The following is a 26,881-nucleotide window of genomic DNA, read 5'->3' as shown; positions in this document are numbered from 1 at the left end:
TACTGTGAAATGGTGGCAGAGGTGAATGTACTGCTACTGTGGGGTCTGTCTTGTTGTACAATGTGTTTTTGTTTTACTAGAACTAAAAAGAAAAAAAAAAGAAACGAAGAAACTGGCACATCGTAGGTAAATGTCACGAGGCTTTCAGTGTATCTTCTGTGATTATCCAGGGCTACTCAAAATATTTTTTTTTTTTGGTGGGCTCTCTGTGCTACATGGGTGACGTTAAGGCCATTGGGTGTCAAGGACCTAATGACCAATGATGACCTAATATTGTAGGTCATCATTGTACTGTAGGTCCTAATGTTATTACATTAACTTTGCAGCTACATGAGCATGTTTTAATGACATCAACCATGAGCATGGTGAGAGCGTCAGTGAATGCAGTGAGTTTGCTTGCTAATTGTAATGTCATTTCTAAGATGTCAACTCAATTGTGCTTATACAAACCAGGAAACAGTCACTGTCACTGTGAGAGGAGGCCAGACAGGGCCAGAAAAAGATGTAAAAACATAGGACGCGTGGCGACACTACCTTAATTGAAGTTCTTGCACCACTGCGAGTCGGTCCCGTTTGTTATGCGCTCAAAAAGTTTGTTTAAAAATTCCTGCACCAGTTTGGCGCGACATCATAGATTCTGACAGCATCTGCTGCTCAGGATTTGTTATTTTTTTTATTTGATAAAGGTGGACTACATTGAATTGCCAAGACTGAATGTGGCAAGTTCCAAGGACGCTTCGCGTGCCAAAGTGACCGAAATATTAAAAGACTCTGTGAATTACGTGATATCACACTGACATGCCAGCACTGGGGTTTCAGCATGAAACTAAAGAAAACACACAAGACATTAATACATCATTTTCTTTTCAAATGATTGACGTCTTTATGCGAAATTACCTAAAATAGAGAATTGAAAGAATACGTTATCGGCCTGGAACTGAATTAGTGCTTATTTTTTTAGTGGCCCTTCCAAGTTGCTTTTTATACCTGTGTGGCACTGACTTATATGCAGTTAATATTATTGCAATGTACTGAATCAAATAAGCATAATGTATTTATTTAGTCCCTCTTGTAACAAATGAAAATGATCAATTTAAGTTGCACTTTTACTGCCTGAAGAAACTTTGGAAATGTCAAGCATACATTGTGCTTCCTGACTGTAGTATTTAGACCAGCCTTGCTAATTGCAGTTGAGTGGTATTGCAAAATAACATGAAATCATGGGACAGGTAGTAGTGCCATATTTTGTTTAATTTACGAAGAAGGTCCTCCGAGTTTCACCAGCTGTAGCATTTATCAACTCTTTCTAGTTTATTGTCAGTAATTCAACTTGGCGATTCTTGTGGGCATTCTTGTGGGCGTACATCACGCTGATGAAAAGTCACACAGTGTCACCCTTTAGGCAGGAGAAATAGGATGTCAGCTGTGAGTTCATCCGCTAATAATTTGTTGCTTTCTTTATCTGGCATGTTCTCAGATCGCTACAGACGTGTATAATGTGTAATTCTTGCTTTATAAACAATGCTCCTTTATTCTGTGAACAGCATGAAAGACATATAATAGGGAGCAAACGACGCATCCCCTGTCCCAGTTTATTCTCTCGTCTGCCTCTCACACCGCTCAGACCACGATAGATCACAAACAACTAGCACTAGTCAGAAGATCAGTCACCTTTATTGCTTGCTTTTACCTTGTGTTTACTGTTTGAAGACTGAGCCGATAATGAATCTAATGCTTGCTAGTTGGCACTCATTCTTTCTTTTATTCGCCAATTCCCATTGTCATGCCAGTTTCATGTTACACCATGTACGAGCCAGCCTTCATAAGTATGTTCTCACAGTATACTGCATACTCATTATTGGAATTATGATTGAGTCATTGCAGGTTCTACATTGCCTACCAGTAATCAGAGTGAGAAAAAAAAGGTTTTATGAATGCTCTCTCACTTAAGCCCTTTTCGTTAAGCTTAAACCAGTAAACCCATTCGTTCAGTTGTAACACTCTATACATGCTTCAGTCATTCAAGTTACTCAAGCTTCTGTCATGCATACGAAGGAACGAAATCAGGCAAACGAAACATGTGCTATAGAACCGGAATGAAAGAGTGGTGCAGAATCATGTGGAAATAGCGAATGCACATAAAGATAACAACTTCCCTGTGCGAACCACTTCAATCACTCCGACAGCCCCAGTGGAACAAACAATTCCATTCAGTCAGCAGGCGGCAGCACGTCGCTGACAAATGGGTGACAGTAACAGCAGAAAAGAAAAGGTACCTGTCAGAACACGTGTTTCGTTCAGCTGTGGAGCCAGAGCTGATTGTGACACCTCTCTCACCCGGCTTCATTTATTTACCTTTGCGATTTCTTTCCCCCCTCCCTTTTTCTTCTTTTTTTCTGCACCTACTACTCTGTCATCAAGCAGCGTTGACCCGGGAACTGACACCACTAACGTCAAGAAGAACAATAGCATGCTCGGAAAGATTGTGTTAATTTTGGAAAAGGGCACGTAGAACAAGAGTCAGGGTAAAGGTACAAGTGTCCTCGCAGCAATTGCACGCTCGTTTTTATGTCGCTGTTGCAATACCTTCTTCGGTGTTTCATTGAGGGAACACTCAAGGAAAATATTAGGCCAAGGTATACCAGTAGATTATTTAATGCCTACAAGTGTATCTTTGTGTACTTTATTTGTCTACATGACAGTCAATATGCCAATATATGACTTTGTCATGTAGAAATATGCCACCAAAGGCGCCACTGCTGCTTCTCAATTTGTATCGCTCTCACCAAAAACAGATGATGTAATCCCCCATGCGACCTCCTTCTCTGTCATTCTCTGTGAATCAGCGGGCGTCAGAGAGGCCGTGCTACTGTTAAGCAGACAGTGCTGATGTCACCAGAGATACTATTGTGTCGTGGTGTGTCAGTTTCGGCTTCACTTCTGCTTGAGCCAGCACTTTAGTCTGGCCACCTTATACAACTCTACGTCACCCGTGACGTCGTCCTTCTGCATGTAACAAAGGATCACATGGCTGGCCAACAGTCGCGCGGCGAACCTCAGAAGCATCTCATTTGTTTGCTCTCAGGTGCCTCCACGTTTTGGCGCTTCTCTTTGTTCGGATGGCCCAATGGTCGCCTGTCACCTCGCCATGCCACCATTGGCGTGCCATCTTCCTGATACCACAGATACCGTACTCCAGGATAGATGACACTCTGATTTCTTTTTTCATTTTCGTTGTTTCCTCGCTTACAAAAGCTCTGTTCTCGCTGTGAATAATGAGTTTGGTATTACAGACTCCCTATTTCTTAGTCTAGCTTGACTTAATATTTCCATTTAGTGTCTTTTTGTCACTATGTTATACGGCGCACATGTTCTGTCTTCTGTCTTTACCTTGTCTCTCATTCTAAGCACCCTTTTCAAATACTTGGTGATAAAATACTGCCGTGGTATTGATACTATAGGTTCACTTTATTGGGGACACTCATGTACTTAGATTTAGGCACTCATTAAAAAACTTCAGGTGGTCAAAATTAATCCAAAGTGCCCCACAGCAGCCTGCCTCATAATCATATCATAGTTTTTGTCATCTGAAATTTCAGAATTCGAGCAATAAAAACAGCGCTAAATGACAGGACGAGTGAAGGGACACAGACAACAGCGCTGTTGTCTTTGTCCCATCACTCGTCCTGTTGTTTAGGGCTGTTTTTATTGCTCGTAATCATGAACCAACCAGCCCAAATGCGTACTCTTCTTCAGAATTTGGTTCACTTCTTTTTTTAATCCTGAAGGGGACACCCAGCAAGTGAATTTGGCTGCTAACTACTGCTGAATTAAGGCATAAATGCATGCAGACTATATTTTATTCATAAATGTGAGCCAAATTCATCCTATCAGCCACATTTGCCTATCGGTAAGCATGACATTGGCTTTCTTACGAGGTAGCTGTTTCTGTAAGAGGGAACCGTATTGCACTACATGGTGTGCCAATGTGAATGGAAACTTAAGATTTCCATTTGAGGCTCAATATTTTTCATGTCTTGATTTACTATCCTCAAAAGGAAAATTCCAGCAGGGGGATCTCTTAGCACGAGAACTACACAGTAAAAAGCTGCAAGAGTTGTTCGTACTTGCATGTTTACAGGAACTGCTATTTGAACACAAATTAAAAGTGTCCACAGGTGCCTCGTGCAGCCATTGTTCAGTTACATAAATGACAGATGTAAACTAAATCTTTTTTTAATGAATTATTTCATAATGTTTTTCAATCCTAGTGCCTGTCCCGAGTCCTGTCTTGCTTTCGGTCCCATTTGAAATTTGCGCCTTGCTTTATTTCATTCCTATGGTCGACAGACGCCCCAGTGTAAATGACTTGCATCAACATCTGAATTAATGAGCCCTCGTAAATTAGCCTGATATTGTTGATGGTCTGTGATCACAACCACCAATTAGCTTTTACCAGCCTTGGTGTGTTCGAAAGTATTTGCAAACCTACTGCTATGGAGAACATGGAATCAAGTCATGCGGTTAGATTATCGTTGTAGAAACCTTCGAACCTTGCATAGTTTGTTTAATGTCAAGAGAATGTGGGTACTCAACTAATGTGCTCAACTACTCAACTAATGTGGGTACTCAACAGCATAAATTCAAATGCGAACAATTGCAAAACTACTTCAGTGCATCGTTTCGTGTCCAGGTTTGCCAGTACTTGTAACAGCTGTTTAATTCAGACTTCGAAACGTACACTTGGAACTACTTCATGCTCCTAAGCCAGCTATAGAGCGATTGCACATCGCATTCCATATAGTTGTGTATAACAGGCATTCTGGCTAATTATCGTCGGTTCATGTTTCAGTTTATGCCGATACATTTGGCTGCTCACTTTCGAGTGCCCTAGAGTGCTTTGGCAATGTGCTTTACATTTGGCTGGTCAAAATCAGGTGTTCGGAACACATTTTCATGGTCCTTCAGAATGCCGCATTCCGGCTGAGAGCAGCGCCTTCGGGGTGCTCGCAACTTCAACCTGAGATACGCGACTGAGATCCAGCCAAATGCTGGTCACGCGGTACCTCTCATGGCGGTAGCAGTGGGTTGCGTGTCTTGTTCGTTCGCCATGTCTTCTTGCAACAGCAGTGGTGACACACTTCCGCTTGCGGCTGCCGATTGCTTTGAAGACAGGCCAAACGTTTTGCACTGGTAGTTTCTCAAATTTCAGTTCAAAGTGGACTCTGTATTGTTGCAATCCAAGTTTGAGCACTCTGGGAGCTAGTCAAATGTACCACTGCTTGCGGGGAAAATCACCGTCAGAAAGGCAGTACAATTCTTCCACAGTCGAGAATTAATGTGGTGTGGAAAAGATCAGATTAAGGCGGCCTTTGTTGTAAGGCAGCAAGACAGTCTGAGGATAACCCTCCATATTGCTTATGTAAGTGAAGGTTTTTGGTTAGATGACTTCACATAAAGGCCCATTTATTGCTGAAGCCCTAAAAAAGAATCTGGGAGTGTGTTGAAAGGCAGTACAACCCCTTTACTATGTTTTTTTATGGGAATCGGGAAAAAGCAATGCAACGTCCCGGAAAATGTTATTCTCCACTTTTTCCAAGGAGAATGGCAACATCTGCTTCTGCCTCTTGCTATCCTGTCTTTCACTTCTAACTTACGTAACCTAACTTCTTTTACCTTGGGGGTTATTTATTTTTGTTTATCTTGAATGCACCAAAGGAAAGGGGGGGGGGGTGAATCTTACACATACACGTTTCAAAACTTAGTTAAAAGTATGTGCACAGCATCAGAGTGGTGTCAGATATTTAGTTTTAAAAACAAATGTAAAACACGGGTAAGATTTTTCGCAGATCTACATTATAATAAAAGAGGCTTTCATAGGAGAATAATATCACTACACTAACATAAATAGAAAGCAGAGAAATGCAAGCTAGCCAAGGATAGTTCCAAGGAATGCTTGAAGTGTGTATTGAAAACGAGATGGATCTGTGGTCATGACTATATTATCTTGTGGTTACACATACCATTCATTTATTGGCTATGTGTGTGCCGAGATTAAGTAACAATTTCTCGGTTTGAGGAAATGTCGTGTAGCCATTGCCACTCCTTCGCAATTTCGAATATATCACCTTGGAAAATATTCAGTAACCACAAGAGCTCTCAGAGGTGCAGTCAGCTGGTGTGTCGGTTTTTGATGGGGGAGATCTCACAGGTCCGATATCAGCTGTGGTGCATTCTTCTTATCTGTCTTACGTTAAGGTTTTACTTCATCATTGTAGCGATATAACACAGTGGTTACTGTTGTAGGGGATCAACTACAATATAAGATAAGGGGACAGCTTATAGTGTCCAACTATGATAGCACCAAAAAGAAAACAGCTGTAAGTTTCCTGTGGTGTCGATTTCTCTAGGAAGTGCCACTACCTGCAGGCCAGTGGGAACGCAACGAGGAAGTCGTATGGGCACACTGACACGTGGTCGGCAATGCAAATAGTAGTCGACGTGCTTTGTCCACTCTACTTATCTGCAGCTTATCGGCACAACTCCAAAGGTTGCCGCCGCACCCACAACGCCAGTAGTGCTCTTGAGTGAGAGATGGGAACAGCGCGGCATTTCATATGAAGGGAATTTCGCAGGAGTTTGGCACAAAGCACCCTGCTGTAAACGTAGCGTAAGTGAGATGTATGTGTGCTGGTTTTGTCTCTCAAGTCTCCTCTCCACTTCCAGTGTTAATTTGTAGTAGTAGTAGTAGTAGTAGTAGTAATAGTAGTAGTAGTAGTAGTAGTAGTAGTAGTAGTAGTAGCAGTAGTAGTAGTAGTGGTGGTAGTGGTAGTGGTAGTGGTAGTGTTGGAGTGGTCTTTTATACACATTGACAGAAAGGGGTCCGAAGTATAATAGTACTGAAATGTTACTTCTTATCATTAAGTACATGGACATGGGAATTGTGTACTGCTTTTTTCGCCCCTAATATAACAGCAGTAAAACACTTTAAACCAAGTGTCTATTGTGATTTTTCAACCATCTTTTTCATTATGCCATCATCATCATTAATGTTGTATCAACATAAGACAGAATTTCGAGCAGAAGTGGTTGCATAGTGCAAGGTTATGAAGGTGTAAATTTCAAATTTGAAAAAAACTGTTGAGAAATGCATCAAGCGAGTCACAGTTAGCTGCACCCAATCACTGTTCCAATGGGAAACGGAGTGCGCTCTCAGGTTGATTATCAGCAAATAATGTGAAGATGTAATTCCACTTTCATAATGTTCTGTTTTGGGCAATTGAAATATGGACAAATTAAGGCTACCTGGAATGCATTCTTTCAGCTCTGGTTTTGCCAGTACATGTAATATCAGCGTGATTTTAGCATGTGCACGTAGCGCGAGGCTTCGCTGCCTTTGGTTACTGAATAAGCTGGAGTGCGACATCTTGCTCTTGAGAAATTACTTGTGAAGTTGTTCTGACAGTACCCACCCCACCCCCCTGCCTCCCTTTCTTTTACTTATCAACCATCAGGAGGCCAGGAATCCGGGGTCACCATTGACGGCGCGGCGACTTGCGCGGTCCCCTTGACATGGAGTGCCCCCCACGGGGCCTCCGGAGGGGCCGTCTCGTTCTAGGGGGCCGACCGCCGACGCTAGACCTCATCGAGAACCCGCTGTACGAGGCCGGACAGCTTCCCGTGCCCGCGCCGCGAACCCTCCCGCCGGCGCGGACGCAGCAGCAGCAGCAGCAGCAAAAGCAGACACAGCAGACGGCGGCCATGCACCACACCTACCCACCACCATCCCAGCAGCCATACGGCGGCTCACGTGGGTCATCTGTGCCATCCTCGATGTCGTCTGCCATGGTGCCGATGGGCGCGGCGGCGGCAGACGACGACGTCGAAGTCCGTCGGAGGCCCAAGCTGTCACGGAGTGAAACCATCAAGAGGTGGGTTTGAACCTTGGATCACTTCTTCGCAGTCGGGTTAAAGCCTCAGAATTGATGCATCACTGGGTGTTGTAACTCAAATGGAAAAATGAAGATAACGCAAACAATGATGAGTTAGTATAGTGTATAAAAAGTTCTGCAAGATTCAATGACTTTTACCACAAATAGTGAACCTTAAGGGCCGGGGCACGACACTACAGAAAGAACAAAAAAATGAGGTTGGTGGTGCTTGCCACTAGCCTATTTCAAAAGGCATGCTTGTGCTTATGCATTCATTTCAGGTGTTAATGGAATTCGGGCGTAGCTTTTCATGTTTAAAAGAAAGGAAAGAAAAGAGAAGGCGGTCTGAAAAGTTGCTTTAAGCTTTTAGAGTATGATGAAAAAATTGTGTCTAAAGGTGTTATTTTACAACCATTTATTGGGAATATGCTGTGTATTTTTCTAAGTAAAGCCATAGGAAATGGCAAGTAACATCACAGGACGCTCACACACCGTGACATTCACACCCAAGCTGGGCCTCTGCTTTCAACGCTTACTTGTATTCTTATTGTTCGCAACAAGTCTTGGGTGCTCTAAGTATATCTAAGGCTTCAGAGCTCTTTCTTGGAATGCAGACAACTTTTTCAGATACAAGCTGAGGTGTGGTACCACAGAATAGCTAAATGTACCGCTGATGACGGCATGCAGTCATGGCAAAACGCAGGGCAGTTTCTGCGGGTATTCCCCGAGAACATTTGGTTTTGTAGGCTCGCTTTCTCGTTTATAACACTGTTTTGTTGTCATCTACACTTTCGCAGATACGTGAGAAAAAGCACAGCATCGTTTTTCGGCCTCGACGAGGAGTCTGCACCTGAAAGCTGCCAACGATGGACGCTGCGGAGAAAGCGACTGCTGAGCAAGCGCTACGGCGAGATCAAGGTCAGTGTACTTGTGTAATCTTAGTGCGCATCTCTTGTTTATGAATAACAACCCTGCATATGGGCGTAATTAGTGACATTAACCTTTTCCTGTCCCAGTGATTCCTTTAGGAATAATGTGGTTTTTGCAGGAAATATCTGACATAGAAAAGAACAAACGACAAAACTATTAAAGCGAGCTTCGGCTGCTTGGCCTCTTATCGTGGCGTGTGGTCGTAGGTTGGACTTCCATCTCCAATATGAATGCGCCAATGCAAAGGGAGCATGTTTTCTGGTAACCCAGTTGCGAGACACATTTGTCATTGAATGCCAGCTGTTATAGCTCTTTCAGATGTACATGATGTCCTCCTATGCTATCGCTACAGATGTTAACAGACTTAGATGGGCTAGTTGGTTGCTGGCTTGATGGAACATGGTTATAACGGCGAGTTTTGAGGACAGGACACAGAAAGAATGCGCACAGGACAGACGCCAAACTTCAGCTGAGTTTTACTGCGGAAAAAATTACACGAGCAGCAGGTGCTGCGCAAGAACGTTACAATCAACATCGCCACAGCGCACTTTGCCAGCACAAAGCAGATCATCATGTCTCAGTTCACTACTCAAAGTCCTGATCTGCGCAAGATTAAAGACGTATTTTTAAACACGCTATAACACCTTCTACGCTCTTCATAGCCGCACACTTCGATACTTATTCTGCAAATATATCTCTTCTTTTCTTGATAAATTAGGTGATGTAGTGCTAATGCAACCTTCTCCTTTTTTTATACATAATGCCTCAAACAATTCCCTCTCTTTTTGAGCCTTGAAATGTCTGAGTATACAAGTGCCTCTGAACACTGGAGTACACGGGCACCCCACTACGAAAGCCTACACATTTGCTTGATGCTCCCTGAAACAGTCATTAACACAACGACCAGTCTGGCCGATGTAACATTTGTCACAAGAGAGCGGAATGCGGTATGCCAACTACTTTTGGCAGCTTACAAGGGGCGCAACATGCTTCCTTGCGCGCTTTTGCATTCAGCGTCTGTCCTGTGTGCATTCTTTCTGTGTCCTGTCCTCAAAATGCGCTGTTATAACCATGTTCCATCACGCTACAGATGTACTGGTTAACGGCTCTGTTCTCTACGGAATTGTGCTATGAAACAACAAACGCTACCTAAATAACCTCACTGCAGCAAATATGTACCTTCAAGCCCATCATTCATTTAATAAGGCATTTTTATTTCTCTAAGCATTTGGCTGTTTGCTTAATTTGACGTCAGTAGTTTCCACACAATATTTTTCAGAAACACGAGTGTCAGCAATGCTGTTTGCATAATTAGTAGTTGACTTCGTGCCGCGGATAAATATATGGTTCTCCCTGAGATTTTTGCAAATGTTCACGCACCGCATTGCACTCAGGTTAGGCCTCTGCTCTGTATTTTAGAAACCTTCCGCCTAATGGACATAACCTGTCTTAGGTGGCAAACAAAAGTGGTCCTCATATACTAATCTGTGGCCACACTTGGCACCATTATGGTTGTGAATTGAGTCTGAAGAATCACATTCTGCTTACATCGCACCGAATTTTTCGGCAGGTCGCGAGAAAAACCTTCGATGAGTTGCTGAGAACTCCAGTGGAAGCTTTTTCTTTATTTTTTCCTGACTTTTGTCGTTCAGGTGTACGCAATATGAAATTCATTTCAAAAAAAAAAAAAAAACGGACCCGGAAAGGTTTAAATGAGCAGTGGCAGGACATTTTAGACGCTTTGTTTTTAATACAATTAAGGAAGCCCTCTCAACTGCAAAAAAAAATAGAAAAGAAAAAAGAAATAAAGAAGCTGGCATGCATCTGAGTGCCTGAAATAACTTATTATACTAATGCCTGTTTTTCAGAACCACTCTCTATTTCTCTTACCCACGAGGTGGGTGCGTCACAACGTCACGATACACTGTCTCGCTCTTTTTATGCAATCATCATGGCTGTCACGTATCGGCGCAGCCAGGGGAAACACGCTCAGCAGTCTTGTTTATTTTCTGTTTATGATCAACGTCGTCATACCCAGGCTTAAGGCTGCTCGACGCCAGCAAATCTCTGCTCTGTGGTGTCACATCGTCACGATAATTTTGATAATGCCTGGCCCCGCTTTTTTTAGACCAATTTTAGTATCAAATTAAAAGAACCCTGTAAACGTTTCCCAGCCACCGTACTTGGTAATTGTCATCCTTCTCTGTGTGAGAAGCTCTACAAATTGAAAAATATGTCACTAGAAGTTTTAATGGCAACATACCCACTACGAGAAAAGTTGCGCCTCAACCTGCACTTGGTAATTTTGCAAAATACGAGTGTATAGTCGGAACGCTTACTCACAAGATTCAGATAGCTCCTCCAGAGGGTACCAGTGTAATTCACTGTAAGGGGGAATGTACAATCGCAAGTGAAACTAACGCGATGACAGTTCAGAGATACTTCTACGGGAGTTTCCGGAGATCCATAGTAATCAAGTGAAATGCAGATAAAGCTTGCTGGTGCCTGCTATTTTCCAAGCTGGTGAATACTAAACCATATTTACTCTAGTCTGGCATGCACTGTCTTTTCTTTTTTTTTTGAAAAATTCATGAAAGAATAACATGCGTGCACGTTAGAGTCAAGTTTGGAACCACAACTGCAGTATTGACAAGGTATTGTCGTTGGCATTCAAGGTTGTTGTAATCCAGACCAATCCATATCTAAGCTGCAGCGTTGGGACCTGCGACCCGCTGCTCTGTGCCCGCTTTGTAAGCTTGTTAGGTTGCCATAACCTGCAATGCATTTAAGGAATACGGTACACAAATCCCATAGACAGCATCGAAGATGAGTTGCTATGCACTGTTTGTATAGCAATAAGGAACTGTCTGACAGGGACGAAGGGTGTCTCGCACCTTAATGTTCCTTGGATTCAGCCAAAGTTATTTTTACAAGCGAGAGCGAACTGCCGTTATTTTCTCTCTTACAATGAAAATCTGGTAAGTGAACACTCAAGGCTATTGCATTTTTAATTCGTGACCGTGAAAATCAAGTGCCGGTTACAAATGAGGGTGCGTTAGAACAGAGCTAATATGGTAATTCCATCCACATTTGGTCAGTGGCAGGCAAATCATCATTCTGAAATCGGCAAATGGACCGGGGAAGAAGAAATTCCCTGGCTTCTGCTTGCACCTGTGTGCCTGTTGGGCATGGTTGTTATTTCTCACTTTTACTTTTTTAATTTGCCTTGTTTTTGTGTGTCGTGTATGTAGGTCATGTGTGCTCATACTTATTTCCGGAAAGCTAGCACATCTGTTGCTTGATGCACCACACGCTTGCCTTGTTGGCATGGATAGGCTCTCGTGAGAGCTTTGAGCTACGCTCAATTGACTTCGTTCTTTCTTCATGGGGTCCCCCTTCTTGGTGTACCTGTTTAGCATGCAGTAAGGTTTTAATCAGTTGTGTTAATTGCCACCAGCTGGCCGAATTTGTCTTTGCAATCTGTTGTAAATGACCATTTGTGGGGGATTTTCTGGTATATCGGCTTCTTTTTGGATCACATGTTGAGTGGGAGAACAGCTTTCGGTGTAAAAGTATGATGCTTGCAAATGTCAAGAAGTATTCGGTGCATCAGGTAAGGAGTTAATCCCTTCTAACTTTTTAATTGGGGAATTTGCAGTGAGGCATGTGTAGTAAAAGAAATGGATAAACAGGGAAACATTTGTCGTTTATTACCAAGCAGGCCTAATTTCCTAGAACACTTCTTATGTGTTTGGCCGCCCTGAGTGTCTTGGGCCAAATATCCTGAGCATTATATTAATGACTACAGAACCTTCTTTTTTATTCATCTGTGAAGTTTGCTGAGGCAAAGTTTTACTCTGTTTGGGTTCGCATTTCACTGTGGCATGACAGTATGTTCTCAACATCAGTGTATTCAAGTTGTCTTTTTGTTTTGTTTTTTTCCTCACTGAATGGCGCACAGGAGCAGTACATGCGATCCAAGGACTGGCACCTATCGCATCTACAACCTCTTCGTGTGGACGACACCCAGGACTCGGTCGTGCGGAGGACGGTCTCCGCAAGGGAGACTGCGGCGGAGCCGTTTCACCGAGACCCGGTCTACAAGATGACCTGGGACGGTCTTGCCTTCCTCACGACGGTGAGGGAATGGCCATTTGGCCGATTGTGACAAGGGTGATACGTGCCTAATACGCCATGTTAGATGCAAGGGTGGTCACGCAATCTATTTGAGGAATGGGTTTCAATCGAATGGAAATTTTGTTTGAAGTATTGTCACTGAATGATGAACAAAGTAGCTTAAAGGGTCCCAACTGGCTCAAGGATGATGCATTGGGATAGCAATTTGGCAAGTGGTGAAAGAGATGATCATGCGGGCCTCTGTAGTGAAAGACCCATCAGAAGAAAGTAACACAGCTCTAAAATGACATATCCCAAGGACATGCTGACACTGATCTAAGGTAGTAATTAGTTATTAGCAGTTAACTATGCAACCATCTCTTTTGGTGACTTGCTCCTGTTTTGTCAGTATGCTTGCTGCTGCAAGCGACACATAACATTGCAGTGGGTGTCAGAAAAGTTGAACCATTTGTGCGCTACAGTTTCTTCGATATCTGGGGTTTTAATTTCAAGGCTGTAGTTGCACAATTTGTGCGACAATTTGTTTCAATGCACAGCATGCAGTAAAGAATAGCACTTGACACAGAAGGACTTGTGGGAGGCACTCTGCTACAGACTTTAAAAAAAGTATGTGGCTAATGTCAGATTCCAGGCTTTTCCCTTTAGATCGTTGTCAGCACCTCTAAGCACCTGTGGGCAATTGAATAAAGTGCTTTCCACCTTTTTTGCAGCCGTAATGCATACCTGCCAACTGCCCCGAATTTCCTGTCAAGTTTACAAGTTAGGGCTCATTCTACGATTTTCCTAATGTTGCATCAGGTCTTACGAAAAATAAGTTCCGTTCACAAGCGGGAAAGTTCTAATGGTGTTGAAAGATGTGGCAGCAAAAGATTGCAAAGAAATGCATGGCAAAATGTTCTCATGGTACCGGAATGTTCATGGCAGCGAAAGACGCCATGCAATATAACTCTTGAGCATGTGCCTGACCTTCCTGTCTTCTCCTCTCCTACAGCCGTGACGCTCCACGATATGCGTTTAAGGTAAATTGTCGATAATTAAGTGCGTACGCATCCCGCAGAAGGTGCATGCTAAGGTCAAACATTAAAAAAAGGAATGTTTGCTACCCCGCTTTTCCCCCGTGTCAAGCCTGGGGGATTTTTACGCATTTTTAACCCCCATCCTTGCCATGGCCAAGCTGGGTTCGTCCACGTGTTTTTGGTAAAGAAAAAAAAAAGACCAATGACGAGCTCAGCTCGTCAGCGGTACTTTTCTTTTTCTAGCAATGCCATCGACGAGTTGGTTTCATCTCGGTGCTTTGTCGTGCTTCTCGTAGATGGCAGCTCACTATCCTTCAGCTCACTCGCAAGCAGGAGTGAGTTTATTCTGGCAGAGGAAGTAAAAGACGTTAGCGTGGGATGGCAGAAGTTTAATGTTCGCAGGTTGGCAGGTAGGTTGCTGTGTTACGACGTTGCTAAGTAGGGCAATTTCTGTTTCTCAGGAGGTGCGGAAGCGGTTGTCGGCAGGGCCGCAGCCGGCAAGGCGGGGTTCCCTTCGCCGCAGCTTCATGCCTTCGGCGGAAGACGTCAACGTCCCCGAAGCCGTGCCCGAGGGCAGCAGCCTCGGCAGCCTCTCCCAGGTTAGTCCGTCATCCCACGTGCGGGGCACTCGAGGAACTCACTGAGGACAGGGGTGTCCTACTAAGCATAAGGTTGTGCTTTCGAGTGCCAGTTGGAGAAGTCATCTTCTGCTATCACTGCTGCCGAGTGACTGTATATATTACTTTTTCGCTTTCTCCATTCATTTCTCTTTTTTTTTTCTGAAGGGGTAGAAGAGATTTACTCAGCAGAAATTCTTATCTTATTTTGTTAGGATTTCTGCATACTTGCCTGCCATTCACATTATAAGGTAACCTTATAAAACATGGGTTGGTTGTATAAAGGTATAGATAGAGCATGGTGAATACTGCCAGGTTTATCAATTACGAACGAAACGACATGCTATACCTCTGCCAGCAACGTCTCCCTTAAAGTGTATCCACCCAATGGATGGTTTCACAGACAGCTGTTCTGCAGGCACTAGTTCTGCAACAACATCCAGCTATGAAGAGAATCAACACGATAAACGAGGCGAGCAGGTGACAGAGCAGGAAAAATGTTGTTGCTCTCTATTCAGCACTGTCTGAAAGCGGTAGCTGCAGGTTCGTTTGACAGTAACGTCAAGGGGAAAGTTGTGAGACAATGACAGCTGGCTGCAATGGCTGTTGTTTTGCACATATTGGACCATTGTAAGTACGTATTTGTTTCCTCGAAAGTGATACTGTTAGCAAAATGACTACAATTATTACCAAAAGTATCCTAGGCTAACTGCGCAATGTTCAACCACCAGAATCCAGATGTGATAAATAGCTTGGCGTTTCCTGTCTGTGGGCATCGTGAACGAGTCGCTTGCAACAGCAATCCGTGACGTGTAGTTGCCCCACGCACCGTCAGCCACGAAAAATCTGGATTCCTTCCTTTGTGCGGATGCACTGTGAGAGACAGTAGTGTCTGTAACTAAGACAATGAAAGTTCTTAGTGTGTATGCCAGGTCGCAACGGGACGTAATTTGTTGCTGACGCCCTCCAAATGTCGCTTCCCTTCTCACAGTAGCTTGCATCCTGGCTGCGCTTGTGAACATGTTTGACCAAAAGACATTCCCCCACCTATGTTGCAGATGGCCGCACCCTCCGACGAGCTCGTGGACGACGTGTTCTTCGACAAGACGCCGAGCGCCACGCCATCGGCGTCGGCCGTAGCGGCGGCTGCCGCGCCTGTGTGGCCAACGCCTCGCACCCCCGTGGAGCCACCTCCACACCTGGCGTTCCGCCGAACCACTGCCGCAGCCATGGTGCAGGGCCAGCGGAAGGAGTCCACCCGGTGGAAGAGGCCCGCCTCGGTCCACGAGGATGTCACGGACGGACGCCTCTCCGTTGGCATGAACCGCATCGGTGATAAGGTACGACCAGAGTTCTCACATCATTCCTGTACTCTGGGGCATATGTGGTAGGCGGTGCTGCAAGGCCAGCTAGGCTCTCTCACTGCTCACACAGGCGACCAAGAATTAGTGCGTCGCACGTGACAGAAAGGTATAGGTATGTGTAATGCGATTTGGTGTAACACTGTCTCATACCTTTATGTGACCAAAAATAGCATAATTATTACATCAAAGGCATCACAGATATGAACACAGTTACTACTGAACAAGTGTAGTGACCCTTTTCTACAACCAGCAGCCACAGCGCACCGCTTGTGCTTGCGACTAAAACATTGTATGATGCATGCTGTCAGCAGAAAGATTTGACGTAGCCTCACGTCTGCAAGTTGTAGCTGCAACACGTGCAGTAGTTATCCCGCAGAAAGCATCGCAAATAAAAAAACAACTGCAGCGCGAAACACATGGAGTGAGACTTCTGTCACCGCACTGCTTGCGTAGCTTCTGCTACGTTGCCTCAAGTATGACGTAGTTGTGCTAGGTCAGCCTATAGCCAACAGCGGCCTCGTCTTTTGCACGCTGTGACAAACTTGTCTGTGGTGGCGTTCTTACGACATCATCCGTCGCTGCTGTCGCATTAGGTGATCGACTGGTGCCTGGAGAACTCCAACCGGCGCCAGTACGGGATGGGCATGGTGGGGAAACTGCTGCAGAGGAGCTTCCGGCGCGACCGCATCACGCAGGACGTGCGGCAGCAGCTGGAGGACATCGAGGACCACAGGTGAGCTCTCGCACTTCCCAGTCCCCTCGGAGGGGAGGGGCAGGGGGAGTGAACACCTGTCTCTCTCTGAGCACACGAGTTGTAGCCTCCTGTAATCACTTGGGATATCTGTGCGTTTCACAGCCATTGATTTAAAGGGAAATGACGTGATCGTTTAACTCTTCTCAGTTTATCACTGTAACTGAGACCAGAGGGGCCAGTATGGCTACGTGCTCACAAAAAAACAGAACTGGGCTCTCGACGCACATTTTAATGTGAAATTTCAACTTTGAGATCGCTGCCTCCAAGCATCTCCCTCCATCAGCAGCGACCATGACTTTGGCTTGGCATGTGTGTTGTCGACGTGTGTGGGGCCACCATTGTGTCGTCTGGTCCGAAAGATTCCAAAACCATGCTCACGTCGTGCTGGACTCTTCTTGCTCCACACCACGTTCTCACACCCAACGGCACAGGAAGGCCCTCGCCCATTGCATTGTGCCCACAATTCTTTCACTTGCATGAGAAAAAAACACAAACTGCAGAGCGACTGCAGAAACTATCTCGGGCTGACTGCCAAGAGGCACTTGTGAAAATGAAACCACGCATATACCACGCACGTTGGCAACGCAAATTCATTCCATTGCCTGTCAATGTTTCCAGACTGCTGTGGGGTTTAACTGCTAGATTAAAAAAATTTCAAGTGCAGATTTTCTGCACACCAAATGCACTCAAATTTTGCCAGCTAGGTGTGGGACAGGTACAGTTTAACATGCAATTTAATCCAGAAAAATTTAGTGTCGTGGTCCCTTTAAACACCAAGTATTCTTTGTTTGATTACAATGATCGCATAAAATTTGTGTGCCTTTATACGCGTTGTATGGCTCCTTGTGCGTGGGGCCAGGCATCTCTGTACAGGTGCTGCTTGCCTCTTCTTGATGTTGGTTGCCAGTTTCAGAAATACTAAACTCACGTTCGTTCACATTCACTTCTCTTGTCCAGGCCGTACTTCACCTACTGGGTGACCATAGTCCAGGTCCTGATCACCGTCATCTCCCTGGCCGTCTACGGCTTCGGTCCCGTCGGATTTCATAAGACGCAGAGGACGAGCCTGGTGAGACGAGTTGCTTCGAGCCTGCAAGCACTTTCGCACTATCGTTCCTTCTGAGATTTTAAACTCCTAAGTTGGCGCCCAAAAACGTGCTTCCAAAAGCTGTGTCAGAACTTGCAGCTAGTTTGCTGCAAAGGTCGCCACTGGACAATGCACTGTGTCGGGCATCTGCCATCGGGGAAAACCTGGAATTTTTGGGGAACTTCTAGATTCTGTAAGGTTCCAAGGAAAAAGATTAATTTTCACTGTTTCCTTTGATTTGGGAAAATCAGTACGGTTCTGTAACATTCCAGGGAAAAAATGAATTTTCACTCCGTCTTCTTCGAATTGGGGAAATCGGTACTTGGAGTATTAATGGCAAAGCTAGCGGAATGCCAGAAGGAAGCAAAATTTGCACAATCCTGCACAATCCTGCACAATCTGCAAATAACGGTGTCTTTTGTTGGCTTCGCGAGTGCAAGCCTGGCCAGGTGGTTGGAATGTTGCGAAATGTTCGGTTCAATCAATTCTGATAGTGCATCTAACCTGATTTATAGCTTAGGTGTAGTAGTTATATAGGCTTAGTTATTATAAGCTGCTGTAACAACTTGGCAAGCTATTGATCACCATTTCTTTCCTCGCACCTGAACCTACAGACTGCAAGGGAATTTTCATAAACACATTCGAGGGAAAATCGTGTAAACATCGGGTAACTTGGAAAGTGCCAACATAGCAGACAACACCCTGTATATCCTAGACAGATGCCTGCATCAGTAGCTCAGTGGCTATTGCGTTCTGCTCTTGAGTGCAAGGTCATGGGTGTGAATCCCAAGCATGGCAGCCACATTCCAGTGGGAATGGAATGCAAGGACGCTTGTGTACCATGCTTTGGGTGCAAGTTCAAGGAACACTATAGAAGGAATTAAGTTTAATTGTATTAGTATAAGTATTAACATATAATATAATGTAATATAGTATAAACACATATAGTAGTATAATTTGGTTTAGTTGTATTAAACAATGCCAAAAAAGCCTCTTACCATGAGAAGAGGCATGGCAAGCATAAAATGACTTAAAAAACCGAAAGACAGGCAGCGATGCCGCCTTGAAGTTCCCGCATCAGCTTGCCATGATGTCGTGGATTTTGACGCCGTCTGCTTGGGCCCTATTAATTTCTTATAGTCAAAGGTGAACTACCTTGTAATCTGCAAGAGCCAATGACTGAACTTAGCAATTTTTGAAAACTTTTACAAAGCCACAACGGCTCAAATACGAGAATATGCCCGGAAATCCGTGATGTCACACTGACATATAATTTAGAAGTGCTTCAACAGAGGCTTGTTGGTATGGCACAACTATATGGTTTATGTCACTGCAGAACTGGAACATGCAGAAACACTAACACGGACTTTGCGACAAGAGGGACACAGACCTTGCGCACATTTTGCGCAAGGTCCCTACCATATACTATACAGTCATGTCGTATCAGCGCTGGTGCACGGCACAATTTCTTTTTAATGAGACTTTGACCCTCATCTTTTCTTCTACATTCAACCTATTAGACTGAAATTAACAAAACTGGGGTTTTGAAAGAACATTTTATCAGTCTAAACCTAATCTGATACAGTCGACGCTTGTTACAACGGACCCGAGCACAACACACTTTCAGATATAACTGACAATATTTCAACCTTAGTTTGCTCTACCTCTTTTATTAATGCAACGAAGTTAGCTTTTAATGGACCGCGCTAATAGACTATCGGCTACAGCGGACGAAATTAGCAGTAATTTTTGTCAAAATTGGGCGTATAAAATGGACCTTTGCCATGTCGCCACGGGCTGGCAACTGACTTGCGAGGGTCAGCCAACGATCGCGGCTTAGTATCGTGTGCATTAAAGAGGGAGAAAAGCGGGGCAAAAGCGCGCCGTCTTGTGCGTGCGAGACCCAGTGGGTAGAGGAGGGAAATGGGGGTTCTACTCCAGTGGCTGCTGTTAAAGGCGCGGCCGCGCAGGTGCCGTATCTTGAAAGCGATCTGCGATGTGGGCAAAGCGCGTCCAGTGCCAGTAGCTTCGTATGCGCTGTGCTTTCAACGTTCATTTTGTGTTGAAGCGAGACAGCTGGAAGGTCAATTTGCTTGCTGTTGCTGCCACGCTTCCTCACTCCAATGTTTTGAGAGCGACTTTCCACAGTCGTCGAGCGAAATGCGTTCATCTTTACCTGTGCGCGCTTGACATGGTGCTTGTTAATTTGGTTAGTAAGCTAATGTTTACAACTTTATACGGCCAATAAAACTACTATCCTTACTTCGCATAGCTGTCTACTAATTTGCTATCGCAATCAATGCTTCGCCTTTCGGGCAAAACCGCAACTTTTATTTGTCTGTTTGTTTTTTTACTTTGGATGTTCATCACTCACTCTTTGCAGTAACATTGTTACACATCGTAACCAAAGTTCCGGAAGTGAGGCGTTTTGGGTATTATGGACTTCGGATAAAACGGACATTTTTTGCCGGATTATCAGGGTCTGTTGTAACTAGAGGCGACTGTATAAGGTTTCTGTTCAGTTTTCCTATAAGAATTGAGTGTGCTGCATATTCTCACTTCCTGTTGGGTGTTCATACACATAATTTTTTTTCTCCACTTCACTGTTCATGGTAAAATGGATGGTGTTTCTACATTGTCAGTGTTAGTTTAGCACCTATCAGCTGACCTACACGGTTTTTGTTCCTTGCAGGTAATGGTGACAACACTAACGTTGCAGCAGGTAGATTTCTACGAACCGGACAACTTCTGGATCGGGCCCAGAGCGGTGAGAAAGTGCACTTCTGTGCCTCTGTTCACTCGCGCCGCTGGCATATGCATTTTTCATCTCAGAACTACTCCTGTTCGGGGCATTTCACGCAATACGATTGCCCGGCAAGTTACCTCATTTATGTTAATCACAATACACTTGAAGTTGATTCAATACACTTCTGTTGCATCTATGTGAGTGTTCCTTGTGTCTGTTGTACACTGGTCATGCTTTGAGATAAAGTAATGCGACAATGCCATATATTTGATTAAACGAAAAGAGCAACACTCGTACCTACTTCTTTGCACTGCCTCGCTTGTCTCGTCTTGTATGACACAGGCTTTATGCTACTTATCAATACCTGGCTTCCTCCTAACCTAAGAGGCTTGAATAGAACCTAACAACCGTGTAGCGAGCGATGGATTGATAGTGAAAGCTGGAGTCGGGCTGGCCATGTAACAGGTAGAGCACATGACCAACGGTTTATTCGAATGGCTGCATAGAAGATTCTAATGGCAGAAAGACGCAGGCAGTAGTAGCAGAGGTGATTAGATTAGGGTTAGGAAGATTCTGGGCATGAAGAGGGTTCTACTGACTCGGTACAGGGTGTAGTAACTGCTTTTAAGAAGACTTCGGGGATCGTGGAGTGGTGCTTTCAGGAAACGGACAGTGACGATAAGGACCTTAATTGTACCCACGTGCATTGCTGATTAGTCTGTAGTCTGATTATGACCGTGCCTTCTCATCGTAGAAGAATCGCAGGAGAATCAGGCTTATGCTTTGTCCTGAGTGGAGTGGCCTCGTTTCAAAATGTTGTCTTGCTTTCGTTGAAGATGACTCCGCTTCATGAAATGTTGGTGCCGGCGGCTGATGCTCCATCCCTGTGCAGCTCTGGTTCTCGCAGGCTTACCATTTACTTTACCTTTTGGATTTACTGTTGTGTTAATTGAGAAAATGATCAAATTATCAGTGCATAGGCATATGTGAGCAAGTTGTAGTTTATCTTTTTACTTGTGACGGCTGCTTGAGGCCTTAACCATTTGACTAGAGCATGGTCCCATTTGGGAATACTAGTGTAATCAATGCAAGCTAAAAGAACTGTTAGGTACTAACAAATAAAGAAACACTTTCGCAATGCTAAACAATGCTACACAATATTATACAGCTACATTAGAAAGACAGTACATTGTGTAGAAATAGAATGCACTAGTAGTACAACATGAATCTGTAGACAAATATACAAGTGTATAAGCAGAAAGAAAGATTCAATCGGAACAGTAATCTATACAAGTACATTGTATTAGAACTGTCAAGCACGTGAAGATAAGCAGTTATTGGAATTATGCAAATGTAAAATGGCCGCCACTGCTTTCAGGCGGACCTGGTTCACTTAGGGGCCAAGTTTACACCATGTATGAGGAGAGACCGCCGGATCCACGACAGCATAGCCAAGGACCGGCGGAAAGAGCGAAACACAGCCTGTTGCGTCCGCAACGACCGCTCAGGTTGCGTGCAGACTTCCCGCGACAAGTGCTCGGTGAGTCGGAAACTCGACTTTGCACCGTCACCCCGTGCTGGCTTTTGCTTTTTGTCGCTGCAGTCGAGACGAATCCGCTCGTTGGATTTAGAAGCAAGTGTACAGGCTTTTTCCTTTTTCCCTTGTGCTTCCCTTGTCTTTGTGAATGTTGATTGTTGCTTCACTGGTTCGAAAGTGTGCTGCTTCTGCAAGTTCGGTTGCGTGTGTTTTGCCGTACCGAACAGAGCCAATAGAGAGCTTTAGTAACGTGCATTGTTGGCCGCGTTGGCACATATTTAGAGGGTAGGAACGAGCTCAAAATTTGACGGGGACAAGGGAGGAGACAGGACAGGTGCTAGCTTACCACCGAGTTCATTGAATCGAGCACGTCGAAAAGAAGCCTTCCCCCAGATTGTCAGGCACAGTGAAGAATGCAAAGTGCATTCAGAGCATCTTATCATGTCAAATTCAGTTTTCCTTGGTAAAACAAAGGTGTCACTGATACACATGTCACCATCTTGGCGAATAAAGTAAGCCTCTAGCCGGCTCGCATGTGACATTGTTTTTTTTCTACGAGCTCTTACGAGCATCTTTACACACTAATTGACACGAACAATGGCTTGCTGAAGCGCAGGCATGTGAGGAAGCGTCTTATTTCTTAAGGCTAAATCACGTTCTTGGGACCTATTATTAGTGCATCTATCTGTCTGCGCGATATACGCAGAGCTTCGTCCATACGTGTTGGGAAAAAACGCAATAAAGAAACTTACTAGTGGGGAATACGTACGATCCGAAGTCACTAAACAATTTGGCAGACTCTACAGTAGCTGACAGCTGTGTAATGCGAAACATTGCGGGAATCATTACAGCGCAAGATGCAGACACACGCCAAACTGGTTGGGCCCAAGTGGCCCGAGGTGTATATTGTTGTTTTTGCAGCTTCGGCAAAGTAACGTTTGCACTCCTCGAATTTGGCATCGGTCAGCAGCTTCTTCCGGCGGGACATTTTTACAAGAAGTTTTGACGTGCCCATTCAGCGAGAATTGTCGCGGCACGTGAGCTCGACGAGCTGGTGGGGCCCAAGTGGCCCGATATGCGCCGTACTTTCCTCTTGCGTAGCACTTTGAGGCGGTGTCGTGAAACCAAAACGAAATCGAGCTAGTGGGCGACAGCAGATTCGATGCCGCCACAGCGAAACATGACACTCACTACTCACTGCCTACAGCAAGGAACAGTGGCGCGTGGGGGTTATCACCTCTTAGAAATGGGCAGCCTGCTTTTAATGGCACCACACCACACGCACTGTGAAACAGGTAGGTGAAGATGCTTATCGCAGTAGGGTTGATGGAAATAGCTGAAAATGCAATATGCAATAATCTGCGAAGAGATTTGCTGCTATCAGAAGAGGAAGCTGCCTTTGTGCTGACATTTTCACGTGACACGGGCAGGCGAGTACGGTGGGGAAGCTACTGTGGTGGGCGCCTACTTTTCTCAATTGCTCGTGCCTCGCGCCTTTTCTTGTTCGCATGGGATCTGGCGGCCGGAAAGCTTGTCGTACGATCGCAGTTTGGTGACATACTGAATGGTGGTGCTAGAACATTGCGTTTCCTGGAACATTTATGTTCACTTAAAAAGGAGCGTAACTGTAGTGGGTCATTTTTTTTGTGTTCTTGATCGAGAACATGTATGCTCGGAAATCGTGCGAAATGGGATAGTATCAGTGAGGTTCATTATTTCTGGCCACATCACTGTGCCTGACAATCTGGGGAAGGTTTCTTTTGAGCGTGCTGGATTTAATAAACTAAGTTGTAAGCAAGCACCTGTCCTGCTTCCTTCCTTGTCCCCATCAAATTTTCTGCTCGCTCCTAACCACTAAATAAGAGTGCTTTAGTCCGTCTGCAAGCACATTACAGTTTATGGAATGCTGGAATACGGTACACGAAACATGGACTGATGACAGTTATTAAACGTTTGAAGCACCATCTTGTGATGCATATGGTCAGCCACAACTTGTTGGAAACGTTTTTGTGCTGCATGACTGCTTCTTGTCTAAAGAAAAGAAAATATCTGGTATGTGTTAGTGGTTATGCTACTGCCTAGTGGTGTACAGCAGCCACTAGGCAGTGCGTGGGCTGCCATGGAAACACCAGTGTTGTGTGGTGTAGCTGAACTCTGTGTAGCTGGCACAATGAGTGCTTGGGCTCGTGTCTACGTTTCTCCAATTCCAGCCACCCGTAATGCTCGTACGTAAGCAGACAGGATGAAAATCTCCAATTTTGGCTCGCTATGTGAACTGTCCGCAAACTATTACACTTTATGGAATACCGGTACTCCAGAGGCGTCAACTGCTGCGGCGGCACTGGTACTAGTGCCGTCTGGTGAAGTTTTACTTAACCAGAGTCTGTTAGAAACATTTTTGCATTGTGCTGTTCTTGCAGAAAAAGAAAAAAGAAAGAAGGAAATTGTATCCAACGTAAATTATCGTTGCTGTGTGCACCAGGCGGTACGGTACAGTGTGATTGTTGCAGCTATAGTTCTGTGTGCTCTATTTGATGTAAGCATCACAAGATTGTGCCACAATCGCTGTTGCACACATCTGTCCCTCCAGTGTGCCTGTACTCCATAAGCCATAATATGTCTTACACGCATCCTAAATCTCTGCAATGATATGTGGTGTAGCCTTTCGCTAGTAAAGGTTTTTGAATCAAGCAAGCAATTTTGTATGTGTATTGTTTGTTTTTTTCGTCAATATTGTGTCTTACTTCTTCTCTTAATGAACTCTGTTCTGTGTGCCATAAGCAGCTCATTTTTTTAGAGTGTGTAGCTCAGGCACCAAGCAGAAAGGTCAAAACACGAAGGTCAAGAGTCATGGTGCTTGCATTTTTCTGCCCCAGTTTGCTCTGTACTTGTAGTTCCGTTTTGTGCATGCAGAAGCAGACTTCTCTAAAACGAGCTAAGTTACCCTGAAGGGGCCCTGAACCACTTCTTTATCGAAATGGAGAAATGCATTTCAAGTTAAAATAGGCTATTTTAGAAACGCTTTGCCGCGAAAGGTACTTCGTGTTCAGCAGAAGCAGTTATCGGCAATCAAACACAGCCTTCGCGGTGCTTCTGCTCCTTCTTCATTGCCTAGCAATGCGAAGGAGCATGCCGAAGGAGCAGCGGGTCATGCCCACAGCGCTCCGCCTGCTGAACGCCACTATGGCACACAGTTCAAATTTGACTTTGAATGTTAACGTAGATGCCACTACTTCCGGTTTTGACACCTACAACGCGCCAAACAAGGGACAAATGCAGATGTCCTCAGCGAACCACAGTACGCTTAGCCAGGGCCCAGTAGACTCATTGCGGCACCCCGTGGTAGCCGTGGTGTCTACGCTGAGTAGCAGACCGCAGCTACATGCAACAGTAGTTCGCAGTGTTTGCTTTGTGCATGACAGGGCTTGAGCGGGTGCTCGCACTCATATGCTACAGTCTAACCATGCTACGTGGTGTGAACCGGCTTCGTCCTTCACTAGCTTGACCGACGGATAGTAGCCACATCCAACTTGCACATTTTGAAGCGCTATCAATAAGTCTGCAAAGGCAACTAACCAGGAGCAGCCAGGAGTGAGTGCGCACTGGCAAGCGTGCGTGTGGTCTGACCTTAAGTTTTCACGTGGTTCGAAGCTAGTTGAGCGTTCAACACGAGTCAAAATTAGCGAGAGCCAACGGCTACGACACCGATAAGCAGGGTGGCCAAAGTTTTAATTCCTACATGGGCAGCTGCGGCCAAGGGTTGACAGACGATAGTCAGCTTCTTCCGGAAGTGCGTAATTATTATCGAAATTCAAAAACAGATATTTCGCTTACTTCAGCCTGTTTATTAAACGTCATCAATAAATATATACACAGTAACAGTAGGAAGAAGTGCACTGATCCAAACACCCTTCTTGATTGACGTCACTTATTGGCCAATAGCAGCCACGTATGGCAATCCGCTATATTACGAAATAAAGCGTCAAGGAAAGAGTGAGGAGCAGGCTTCTGTTGAAAAGAGAGTGAGAGAAAGGTAACCTTGCGCTCTGCTTGCAAGCTCCATGCGCAGCGCTCGACTGCGAAACTTGGCTGAGATGTTCACAGTAGTGTATGCTATCCGCGAACTATGTTTTTTCACCAAGTCTGAGGAGTGGTTCAGGACCTCTTTAATGAAAACAGTTCAACATACTCTATTTAAAAGTAGCACGATTAAAGCAACCAGCCACCACTTAGCTTCATTTAGCAGGTGTCCGGAGTGTCACATTACTACTTTGTAATTGTGTCGCTATCCCTCGCACCTCTAGTGCTGAACCTCTTAAGTCTAGTTGACTGCTGAGTGAGATTTTTCAATCAGTTTTTAATTCTGCTTTAGTCGCATTTATCAACCCTATAATGCCCAAACATAGTTATACATTGAGAAAAATTTGAATGTGTTCACCTTTATTTCTAGCCGTTGAGAGTTCATCTGTATGAAAAAAAAAAAAAAAATGTTGTGTGAGTAGGAGCTTCATTAGTATAGTAGCCTAACTAGCATAACTGGCTTTCTGAACTCGGCACAACTTAAAACTTGCTCCAGCATATCAAAAACGCTACTGTAGGTTATTCATGAAGTTTTCAATGCTTAAACCATAATGTTGAGGTATCGAACTCGCCTTAGTCTATGTGATACGTTGGGCATTACAGGGTTAAGATGTGGGTAAGCACAGGCAACAGCAAAAGCTTTCCATATTAAACGGCTATGAGTAAAGGGCAGATTGACATC

General features: G+C 44.6%; 1 protein-coding gene across 2 annotated transcripts in view; it reads left to right on the top strand.

Moving 5' to 3' along the window:
- The window catches only part of rho-5 (rhomboid-5), a 51,224-nt gene that overhangs the window by 5,547 nt on the left and 18,796 nt on the right, over positions 1 to 26,881 (top strand). For both annotated transcript variants that reach the window (XM_050176517.3, XM_050176519.3), the window contains exons 2-10: positions 7,515 to 7,931; positions 8,729 to 8,849; positions 12,823 to 12,999; positions 14,476 to 14,613; positions 15,690 to 15,971; positions 16,589 to 16,728; positions 17,707 to 17,818; positions 20,529 to 20,603; positions 21,961 to 22,122. In XM_050176517.3, coding sequence (XP_050032474.2) covers positions 7,573 to 7,931; positions 8,729 to 8,849; positions 12,823 to 12,999; positions 14,476 to 14,613; positions 15,690 to 15,971; positions 16,589 to 16,728; positions 17,707 to 17,818; positions 20,529 to 20,603; positions 21,961 to 22,122 — 1,566 coding nt within the window. In that variant the 5' untranslated portion in view covers positions 7,515 to 7,572. The remainder of the gene's footprint in view (positions 1 to 7,514; positions 7,932 to 8,728; positions 8,850 to 12,822; positions 13,000 to 14,475; positions 14,614 to 15,689; positions 15,972 to 16,588; positions 16,729 to 17,706; positions 17,819 to 20,528; positions 20,604 to 21,960; positions 22,123 to 26,881) is intronic.

The sequence above is a fragment of the Dermacentor andersoni genome, chromosome 8 (genome assembly GCF_023375885.2).
Source record: "Dermacentor andersoni chromosome 8, qqDerAnde1_hic_scaffold, whole genome shotgun sequence".
In the NCBI taxonomy this organism is placed as follows: Eukaryota; Metazoa; Arthropoda; class Arachnida; order Ixodida; family Ixodidae; genus Dermacentor; species Dermacentor andersoni.
This window is presented reverse-complemented; position numbering and strand designations above follow the sequence as displayed.